Genomic DNA, 12,061 nt, shown 5'->3' on the forward strand with positions numbered 1-12,061 from the left:
GTTTAACTGCTCAGGGACAAACAAGGGACTCATGAACAACTATCACTAAACAAAAAAACAGCTGGGTATCCATAATTAATTCATTTTTGGCCTAAGCTATGACATTTTTTTCATGCTATGCTTAAAAGATGTCCTTGTTACAGTGTAATTATATATTCCAGTACTGAGTAATATTAACTTACCATATGATTAGGGTTTGTTTTAGGGTTACTTGCATGTAATTATGCATAATTTATTGTTACTGCAATAGTAAATGCATGTAACGTGTAACAAGGACACCTTAAAATAAAGCGTCACCAATAATTATTTATGGCATAATTATTTTTTTTATATATCGCAATTACTGAAAACTATTTTAATTTAAGTTTGGGTTACACTATACACTAGTTAAACAAAAACACTAGATGCAACGTTTGTAACAAATGTAACATTTACATTAACACACGATTTGTATTGTATACATGACCAACAATTTCCACGATATCAGACATTATAATTCTAGACAACTGCAGAACAAAAATTACAATATAATTGTATAACATTTAAATGATTGTGTTCAAGTAGTGAACATGACTTGTAATCCTTGCAAAAACGAATCATAACTGATATGGGAATCAGAACTCACTTTGTTGGAGAAACCACTTCGAAGCAGAATCTGCGCTCGATGTCCTCGCAGTGTTTGACGGTGCATAACCTCAAGTCCTCCACCACAACCGTAGGGTTATCCTAAAATAAAAATGACTAAATAAGTGCTAAACACACAGCTGGAGATAGAAATTACCATTGGTTCTTCTTATACATTTACCTTAAATTTCTTTTGGTAAACTAGCTGATTATTCTGAATTGAGAACCACCGCCTGTGAAGAAAACGCAGTCACCAACAATGAACATTTAGTCAGTGTCTACGTAAGCGGACACAGTATGATTTGAAGTCTTGTCCCAGACCTGTTCCAGGTTTTGAAGGCATTGCTGGCCCTCTTGAACAGATATCCCTCCATGACGATCCCATTCTCTGCGTCCACATTGTACTCCAGCTTGGTGTCGTCATTTGAGAAGTCCTGAGCACGACAACAGTGTTGAACTGAGCTTTTCAGATCTTAATACAGTAATTATTAGATCAACATTCAATACTCATACAGTATAATCACTCATAAACACATTTTGTCTGATCCCACAAAAAGCCAAGGTTTTGCCGTCCCATTACGCAAAGTAACATGACTTTTAATGCGCATCAAATAACTTTTTCAGCAAATGCGTTTCCATCTTCCATTTTTTGCATTAACCCTTTCTCGTATAAGTCAAAAACCACCTCAAGCAAGCGTAAGAACTTTTTTTGGTGGGAATTAAGAATTTTTGTTCAAAATTTGCCGTTTGCGTCATATTAAAAGATTTTTTTTGAGATTTTTAACATGTCTTCGTATGTTTATTCTTGTTTTATTTCATGCTGCATCTGAAACATGCTGAAGGTGCTAAAGCAATAGGTCATGCCAAAACAGCATTTATTGTTTGAATATTGTAATAAAATGGACAGAATTTGAAATCTGAGAATGCGTTTCATATCAAAAGTAACAAAGCATAAAGCTTACTGTGATTAACTGAAAACAGGCTAGACTAATCTATTCTTTGGATATCGTTTTTGTAAAAATGAGAATCAATTACAATAAAGAAATCACTATTTTTTACCCAGCCCTAGCGCAGTGGGCATAACATAACAGTAGTTGAAGATATGGTTCTTGTTCACCTCCTGAACAATCTAAGATCCCTTCTTCCCGTAGATGTTATGTGAGCTCGGCTGAGCTCAGACTAGTTAAGTCAAGCCTGGCTGAGCTCAGACTAGCAGAGCTACAGTAACACTAGAGCGTCACTGGATCCTGCGTTTCTGTCTGTGAATCCTCAAGCAGCTGAAGACAGATAAGAGTATCCTGTCATACTAGTAGAGGAGGTTAGTTTACGGCTTGTCCCGCATGCTGCGGGAATCCAGTCTGATCTGCTCTAGACCGCACTACTAATATATATATATATATATATATATATATATATATATATATATCTGAATCAGTAACAGTGTGAACACTAAAAGAACTGGGTTATTTTTCACTTTTTTGGGATCCAGTTAAAAAATAAATCTCCTCAAAGTGAACTGCTGACCACGACTTCAGTATGAGCCTTAGCTTGTATGTTTACAGTAAGGCGGGCAACACGACAGAACCAACAGTTATTAAAAAACAGATTTTTTTAACAGGTTTCCATTTCTCTGTAACCTGATCTGATACACGACCCAGGCTGCTTAATATATTGAGGGTGCCATGCAGGACCAAAGACTGGGGCTACAGCTGTTATTAAAGCACAGAGAAACCTCTTTCCTTTAGATTATAAACACAGAATACTATAAATACTTCAATGAAGCGGCATAAGTTTAAGGGTCAGTGACCTGAAGATCATGATTTTTTTTATTTTTTATACCATATCTTGTTTTATGAACATTTTCAGTTTGTGCAATGAAACAAGTAAAGTTTATAAGTCTCATAACTGTAGCAAAGTAAAAAGTCTAATTAAAAGGCTGAAATTCTTCAAAAATTCTTAGGTAGAATTTTACTAATTCTAAGATAAGCATCATTACAACTTTTGCAAGTAAAATTATTAAAATTACCTTCTGTATTTTACTTGATGGTTACAAACCTGACATTCTTGGAGTTATTAAACTGAAATTATTCTTCAAAAATAAAATGAAATTCATTTAAACAGTGTTATCAGCCATAGAATTTGATAAATTCAAATCCAAACCTGTAATTATGTATAGAACAATTTTTTTATTTTTTATTTTTTGATGAAATAACGCTACATAAAAACAAACCACATCAGCATACCGAACAACACACTACAAGAGACAATGACCAGATATCTAAATGCAAAGCAAGTCAGTATTTAGGCATGATGTCTCACGAACAAGACTCATTCGTGCTCATAACCGCATACAGTCAAAAGAAACCGAGAACGTGAACTATGAAAAACATGACTGACTCACCAGATACCACACATAGTGAAACCTGCTGAAGATCTTCATGCCGAACAGAGCAGTGTGTGTGTGTGTGTGTGTGTGTGTGTCAGCGGTGACGCTGCATCTAACTTCCTAACATTACAGTGACTGTCCCGTCAAGGTCGTCTACCGTCACTCTACGCACTATATCGGTTTATGTACATCCATGTATATGCAGACTAAGTCTAGTATTAGCCTTGGTATCTACTGCTGGCTCCTCCCCTTCAGGAAAGCTCTAGCATGTGTGTGTGTGCGTGGTTGATGAATGAATTCATTAACTGTGGCTCATGTGTTGGATCCACCAATCCCAGCAGAGCATTAAACATTTAGACGGTGCGCTTCTGCTAGGAGAATTTAATTATTCAAGTACAATAGTGATTAACAAACTTCTTCCAGGTTTTTACAGTCAAATTACAACCCTTTACTTTGATAACATACTGACATAAAAGTGCATGCCTAATGAAGGTTATTAATACATGCATCTGTGTCATGGTGAATCAGTCAGTGTTCAGACGGACAGCCAGAAGAGACAGACTCACCTGCAGCACAGCCTCGTATGAACAGTCAGAAAACAAGAGACAGCAGGTTAACAACTGAGAGAGAGAGAGCATGAGTGAAAATAGAGAGAGTAAAGTAAGTGCTTGTTATGGCAAGATACAATATATATAATATATATATATATTTTTTTATCTTGCCATAAGGAGCGCTTACTTTACTCTGTCTCTATTTTCACATATACCGTATTTCCCGGACTATAAGTCGCACTTTTTTTTTCATAGTTTGGCTGGTGATGCGACTTATAGTCAGGTGCGACTTATCAAAATTAATTTGACATGAACCGAGAGAAAGCATTACCATCTACAGCCGCGAGAGGTTTGTTTGTTTTCTCTCGGTTCTTGGTTCTAAATAAATGCGACTTATAGTCCAGTGCGACTTATATACGTTTTTTTCCTCGTCATGGCATATTTTTGGACTGATGCGACTTATACTCAGGTGCGACTTATAGTCCGGAAAATACGATACGTATATATATATATATATATATATATACACGAATTTAGCTTAACTGCATTTTAATGTGTCTCTGCATTAGAGAAATATTGGCAGATTGCGATGTTGATGAATAATTATATATTCTTGGATTTTTTACATTATTAATCTTTTTTTAAGATTTATTTTTGAGCATTTTAGCCTTTATTATGATAGGACAGATCAGAGCTTACAGGAAGCAAAGTGGGAGAGAGAAAAGAGGGCGGGATCGGGAAACCCTCTGGAGTCGGGATTTGAGCTCGGGATGTCTGTAGCGCGTAGATACAAAAATACATCCAGTAGGTGGCAGCAAATCCATTCCTTAATGAGTGAGTCATTGAATGATTCACTCAAACAATTCATTCAAAAAGACAGATTCATTTAGAAATAAAGCAGGTGGCTGTCAATGGATCATTAAATCACTGACTCAAGTGATTTGTTAAATTCATTAAAGGTCCCATGATGTGGATTGTTTTCTTTTTTATGTTTTTTTTTTTTTTTTTATGTTTCCCGAGGTGTATTTATATCGTAAGTATGATATTTACATTTAAAATGTAGCAATAAAAGGCATTTTTATATCCCGATTTTAATCCTCTGGCTTGAATGCTCTGTTTGAAGCCAGAGACTCTGTTATGCTGTGAGACTCTGTTACGATTGGCTGATCTTTGCATTTGAAATGTGTATTACATGTGGAACCCCTCTCAAATTCACTTCCCGAATCGTGGAAGTGTTGATTATAGCATTATTTTTTGGTCGTTTCCCATCACATGAATCACTGCAGTGATGAGCATTGAGTAGACAGAGTCTGTTTATCGCATGAATGCAGTGATCTCTTCATTGCAACGTGTTTTCTCTCACAAAATGCTTTCACCACAACTAATAGCAAACACAACATCAACATGAATACAGTAAGAGCTTTGTTGTGCAGCATAACAGCGTCATTGATTATAACGGCAGTTTGGCCAAGTGTGCAGATATACTCTCGGTGTGTGATTGATAGCTCCGAACAATATAAAGGGAGCGTTCTTTGATCGCTCTCTGTAGTTAAATCACAATTTAAATAAAAGATTTGTTTCATGCTACTAAGAGAAACAGCGTGAAGTTGATCGTTTAGTCACTGGCTTGATTCACTGATGCATAAACAGTATTAAACGATTTAGAAAGAAAGTCTGTGTGAACTTGAATAATTAGCTACACATCAGAACTCACTGATCACAGATCAGGCATTAATGAACACTGTTACTCACTGTTTGTGGCGGTGCTGTCGAATCCATATCATAAAAGTCTGTTTGTAACGCCTGTGCTGACATTGCGACTGAATTAAATTTAAATATTTGGGTGCGCCAAGCAGAGAAATTGGAGGTAACCTTTCCACTTATGACGACATAAGGGGAAGACTCCAGATCGTCTGTCTGAGCTCTCGTTTTCTCAAAGGCAGAGATGGACACCCAGGGCTTGGTTTACACCTATCGAAATCTCTAGCCACTGGAGGACCATAGACAGGCTAGGGGAACGCATATTAATGTTAAAAAACCTCATAAAGTGACATTCTCATGTCATGGGACCTTTAACAGATTCATTAGGAATGAAACATGATGGTGTTGCTCTGAGATTCTCAAAATGTTCTTCACCAGCTTAGTTTGCATCTAATTTAATTAGCGTAACAGGGAAAGAGAAAAAAAAAAAGGGAAAGAGACCATTGCATTGCGCACGTGCTGAAAGAAGAAAACAAACATAAAAAGGGTATTTTTTAACTTTCATAACATGAATTACAGTATCTGGGGATTTTAACTGCATTCTAATAAGCTTTATCACACAGTGAATGCTTTCTGAATTTCAAGACATGATTTAGTTTTTGGTTGTTGTTTTTTTGCATACTGGCAGCTTGCACGTTGTTGAAACAAAATTTACGACATAATCGTAGCCGATAAATATAACACACCCCCACACAGAGGTCTCTTCAAAACCAAGCTGCTTTCTATGGGTTAACTGTTCAACAAAACTGAACTAGATTCGAAATCTACATTGCAACATTTTTTGAACGGAGCAAATTGCTAAATCCTCGATATTGCAGAAAAATGTGCCATGCAGAATTCCATTTGGGCTCAGTTTTTGTTGAATTGGATGCTGAACCAAATTTGATTGAAATTCCTGACAGTATATCAGGCAGAAGCCTCACTTTGTGTCCTTCAGATTGTTTCAAAAGGTCAAACCCAAAGAGAGGAGAGTAGGGAAGGATATTCGGTTTCAAAAAGCATCAACAACATGATTTTGTAGCTTGGTGTGTTGCAAAGCCTCATCCGCAGTGAAAACTCATTTGTCGCTCTAAACAACAAATATTTTCTGGCCCTGTATAGTGTGCGATGACTAGGGGTTTGTGGGTAACTAATGTTTGGAGGAGCTCTTGTACCTTCTGCTGTATAGTCGAGTGTTTCATCTCCATATCTTTCCTCTCTTTTGCGGAGTCGACCACCAGCTGATCCAGCTGAAAGACAGACATGAGGAATGGTTTCAATGCACGAAGACAGGACAAGAAATCTCAGAGCCATTTGGGTTGACCTATAAAGAAGGTGCTTATATTAAAAAACTGTACTGAACTTGTAAAACTGGAATTAAAAGCATGGCTGCCAGTGAAAAACCACTTAAAACACCAGTCATGTGATGGGAAGATGTTCTGTTTCCTTATATCTGGATGAAAACCACTCTTGCCTCATTATTTTCCCATATCCCAAGATGAAGATAGACCATAATACACTGCTTCACCACTACTACACACTGCTAAACAAATTCAAGAGCAACTCAAAACCTTTCTGATCGCCAAATCCAAGCTTAGCTATGGGAATATTCTACTACACTGAAGGACTTCAATCCAACTTTAAATTGGATTGAATTATTACCAAGTGGATTTTTACCAGGTTTAGGTTTTTAACATTAATATATCAGTGGATGTTACCATTATCCAGTAAATGAACTACTGAAACAATGTATTTCAATATATACGCTCTTTCTATTCAACAAGCTCTTCAGATCATGCTTCATCAAACAGAAAGGTCAAGACAGCAAAATGATCTAAAACAAGCTTCTAAACAACTACAAATCTAGACATTTCTCATTTAAATTTTAAGTGTGATTTCTAGACCTGGAAAAGCCATGTAATAAAACGGGCCATATGCAACTCCATTTACATTTGCTCATATTGTCAATATTAGGAGATGTTTTAAATTACTTGCTGACAATTTAATATCTGCCAAATCTTTTTTTGGTCATATTTTAGGAAAGGCTAAGGGTTTGTTCAAATCACTGACCCGATGTGTAACCAATAGTACTAGTGAAACTTGCCCTGTGTTTCTTTTCTACAGGGGAAGTTGAGGAAAGGAACTGTAATAGACTCTCTGTGCACTTTATTTGTTCAGATACAGCGAGCCAGCGTCCATCACCTCGTATCAAACATGGAAACACAACACATAAAAGATCATGTGCGGTATTTGCGTCGAATGCTTTGTTCGGATCTGGCAGGAAAGAGGCGGGCAGATGCATGGCTGATAATATCAGATGGGAAATGTTTTTCCCTGTCGCAGTTACAACCTCAAGTTTCCACTCTCGAGAGGGGCTTGACAAAGACTTGACCAGCTGACCAAACCTGTGAGCATGAATCAACCATGAGCTGCACTATTGGGACTAAAAGTGGCGTTATATCTATAAAACTGCTATTTGTTTTATATGTGGACAAGCTTTTTCACTACAGCGTAGATAAATTATATAAAAAGAATTCTTAACAGCTGAGTCGGAAAGTCTTATACATTTAGGAAAAGTACGAACTACTTTACAACACTATTTGTTTTTATTTTAATATTACTAGTTATTCTGTTTCTTCATTTCTGTTCATTTATGATCGGATTTATAAACAGAGGTATCATAAGCAGTCCAGACCTGCGAGCAGCTCCTCCAAATCTCTCGACATAATCGCTCCACTCGATCCAGCTTCATAATGACGGCAGAAAACAAATCCTGATGACCCTGTGCCGTATGTTTCACGTCCATTCTGAACTAAGCCATCTCAAACGCACTCAATTTACCTCCCAGACAGGGAAAACCCTTTAAACACTCAATTCAACTTCCTGTTTCCAGTGCGAGGCCTGTGTAAGCAGTGGCCAATCACACGACTCGAGAATCCCATCACATTCCTGAAACAAGGTTTCACGTGCCCATCAGATGTCTGCGGGGGGAAATGAAAACGTTCGGCGCAGAAAACAAGCTTTCGCTTTAAGGTAGAGACAGAAATTACATGACAGACAGACAAAGACAGACTGTACCACAGACTGAGAGACGGATAAAAAAACTGATCATACGAGAGACTGATCAACTGTACAACACAGATAAATAGACAGATTGTGTGACAGACAAACCGAGAGATAGATATGATGTACCTGTCCGGTCAGTTGTTTCATGAGGGGTTGTAGTTCACTGAACAGATCATAACCTTGATGGAAGAAGGTCAGGTGGGCGTACATGAAGGACAGCATCTGTACAACACACCACACCTTTAATAACACCACAACTCCAACATCACCCAATAAATCTTAAAGAGATAGTTCAATCAAAAAATGGCAATTCTGTCATTGATTACTCAACCTCATGTTGTTCCAAACCCGTAAGACCTTCGTTCATCTTTGGAACACAAATTATAACATTTCTGAAGAAATCCCAGAGCTTTCTGACCCTGCATAGACAGCAATGCGACTGAAACGTTCCTAGACCCAGAAACGCAGACAGGACATCAGTAAAACAGTGGTTCCACCGTAATGTCATGAAGCTATGAGAATACTTTTTGTGGCCAAAGAAAACAAAAATAATGACTTTGCCTCCGCGTCACCCTAGTAGCATTTTGGCGCACTCGTGATGCTGTTGACAAACACACATGTGCTGTGCGTTGTTTTCGTGCAGAGGAAAGCAATGCACAAGCATCGTGGTACTCTCGATAAATATATGATTTGTAGGGGAAGAATTGTTGAATAATTTTATTTCCGTTTTCTCTGCGCACAAGGAGTATTCTCGTAGCTTTGTAAAATTGCGGTTGAACTACTGATGTCACATGGATGGTTTTAACAACTTTCTTGGTACGTTTCTGGGTCTGGGAACATTTCAGTTGCATTGCTGTCTATGGGAGGGTCAGAGAGCTCTCGGATTTCATAAAAAAAAAAAAAAAAAAAAAAAAAAAAAAAAATATCTTTCTGACCATGATCTTACGGGTTTGGAACGATATGAGGGTGAGTGATTAATGACAATTTTCATTTTTGGGTGAACTAACCCTTTATGCCTTAACTGCAAATAATGAACAAAAATATTTTACCGATTTGAGGATTTCTGATCGTCTCTTGGACTGCAGCACATTAATCTGAGAAATAAAATAAATAAATACATACATCAATTCCTTACTTCAAAGAACAGGTACTTTTTACTGACATCAAGTTAAAAAAAAAAAAAAAAACAATAAATCCACGAGGTCACCGTTAATTTGGGGACTTTCCAAAAAGGGGAATATCAGAGTTCATCTGGAAATTATTATTTGTTTTCTTCCATTTTTACTTTGCTTTGTCAGCAACAACAAAGACAAATTATATTATGCAATATCTACAAGTGCACATTGGGATATATCTTTAGTATGTTTAGTCAGTTTTATACATTTGGTTTCTTCTTACACATATTCTAAACAACAATGACTACAATTCTATGCTATTTTGAGCCACAGTGAAATAATGAAAAACCAAAAATTATGCAAATGCCATATCAAAAAAGACAAACAAACACAAACAAACTAAAAGTGAACACTGGCAAACTGACCACTAATGCTTCAATAATGACAGTCTGCTATCACATCCAACGCATCTGCTTCCTGAACTCCTAAACCATAAGCAGTCCTTTCTTTGAGCCTCCAGGGGGCGCAACACACCACACACACACACACACACACACACACAGCAGAGCTGTTACACATCATTGTGAGAGAAAGGTCAACCTACGGCGATAACGTTCAAGTCGTTTGAATTACAGCCGCTAGTCTGACCTCACAAAGAGGACTCGTGTAAACTGATCTCGTGCGGTCACTGCTGAACACAGGAAGTGCACTGAGAGGACACAAGCATTGTGTGACAAGCTTCAGATTCTTTCTCTTTCAAAACATCCCTTCTTTCTCTTGCAAACAACCTTGAACACAGTATTAATTCCAGTGAATCTATAGCACCAGCATGCGTCTTGTGACTGTGATGTAACGGCACAGGGATCTGTAAAAAGGTTGACCCCGAGTCGCCGCTCTCACCTGCAGGACGTAGTCCAGGACGATGTGGCGGAAGCACTTGCGCGTGGCGTTGAGGGTGGCGCTGGCCTCCTCCACCTCGTGCGGTTTGTTTCGAGGCGCCTGGGCATTTTTGGACAGGGCAGCTTCTTTCTCCTCGCTCACTTTGTCGAACTGTTTCTTCGCTTCTTTGAATTTCCGAAGGTCCCTGCGCACAGCAATACCATTCCTTAAATGTGCACTCGACGCTCGCTGAAACAGTGCCATTATAACTCTTGGCTTTAGCTGAGAAGGGACAAATGGCTTTTGTGTATGGAGTCTACTGATAAACAGATACAAATCGGTTGGGCGGCTGTAAAAGCTGAGGGTCTGTAATCACAAATTGATGATAAAATATGACATGTAAAGTGTAACTTGTTTTGGTGCTGAAACTATTGAAAATGCATGTTGTCTGCGCCGATTGCATTTTGAGCAGTGCCCTAACGAGACATGTGCGGTATTCGTTAATGCAATATATCACGGTAATAAATATGAATGATATTGTTATCGTGGCCACTTCTAAATACCGTGAATAATTACATATTACAAATTATTAAGAATTTGGGATGCATTTTAAGAATACTATTCCCATCAGCTGGTCAAAATGCACAACACCGCTGTATGCTGCTGCTTGAAAGAGTGTGTGTGTGCTCTGATGTAAACAAGCAGCATGAGAAACACATGAGAGACGAGCTGAATCAAAGGACATTCACTCTCTGACAGCAGATGGCGCTAAACTGCAGAAAATGCAGCCCTTACCCTGGAAACCCCATAAATGAAGCAGCTGAACTACTTTCTAAAACATATTTAAATAGAAATTCAGGTTTGTGTATTCACTATGATGTTCTTCGCAGTGCCAAATACTTAAATATTTAGACTTAACAGGCTATTTATTTTAAACCTTTTTGTTTTCATTTTAATCTGGACTACAACATGCCCCAGATATTGTTTGAAAGTGTTTGGATTCTTTATTGGTCATTCTCACTTTACATTAGGGCTTCATTAGTTAACAAACTGCCAATGAAAAATTCTTCTGGACATTCATTCATCTTAGGTATTCAAATATTTAATAATATTTAGTTGCAACTGTGTCATTTAATGAAATAACATGAGTAAGACGGGTATTTTTTAACAAAGATTAATAACTTCTGTAGCAAATGTAGCTATTGCTCATTGTGAATGTTAATGGTTAACTAATGAGGTCTTATTGTAAAGTGGGTCTTTGTAGTTCTTTTGCACTTTAATCTGTGTAAAACTTAATTTTTTTTCTGTATTGCTTTATTGTATTTAAATATTCAGTTATTTTTTTATAAGAAAAAAAAAGTTATTTAACCTGTTATACTGGATTATGACCACTTTTGTTAAACTAAATTTCAATAACACTGTATACCGTGATTAAAGCATGAGCAATTAATCTCAACAGGAAAATTTGATACCGGCATATCCCTAGCCTCGACATATAGTGTCGTTGTGCTACAGGCGTCCTGAGTTCAAATTATATTCTGTACTATCGTAAAGAAAAAAAAAAAAAAAAAAGAAAAAAAAAAAAACCCGATATGTTGGCCACATGACACTTGGACATGAAAACATTTAACGCATAATTTAAAATACATATTAGCATTACATTGGTAGCATGATTTTTTGGTATTAATTGACGAAGTTAC

The 12,061-nt window shown here is 37.3% G+C and overlaps 1 protein-coding gene across 5 annotated transcripts in view; it reads right to left on the reverse strand.

Moving 5' to 3' along the window:
* LOC132160127 (arf-GAP with coiled-coil, ANK repeat and PH domain-containing protein 2-like) overlaps positions 1–12,061 on the reverse strand; it is a 34,321-nt gene that overhangs the window by 11,231 nt on the left and 11,029 nt on the right. For all 5 annotated transcript variants that reach the window (XM_059569841.1, XM_059569842.1, XM_059569843.1 and 2 more), the window contains exons 6-12: positions 10,383–10,566; positions 9,417–9,461; positions 8,494–8,589; positions 6,477–6,551; positions 946–1,058; positions 806–857; positions 626–726 (exon numbers count right to left, since the gene is read on the reverse strand). In XM_059569841.1, the coding sequence (XP_059425824.1) occupies positions 626–726; positions 806–857; positions 946–1,058; positions 6,477–6,551; positions 8,494–8,589; positions 9,417–9,461; positions 10,383–10,566 (666 nt within the window). The remainder of the gene's footprint in view (positions 1–625; positions 727–805; positions 858–945; positions 1,059–6,476; positions 6,552–8,493; positions 8,590–9,416; positions 9,462–10,382; positions 10,567–12,061) is intronic.

Source organism: Carassius carassius, chromosome 16 (assembly GCF_963082965.1).
Source record: "Carassius carassius chromosome 16, fCarCar2.1, whole genome shotgun sequence".
Classification (NCBI taxonomy): domain Eukaryota; kingdom Metazoa; phylum Chordata; class Actinopteri; order Cypriniformes; family Cyprinidae; genus Carassius; species Carassius carassius.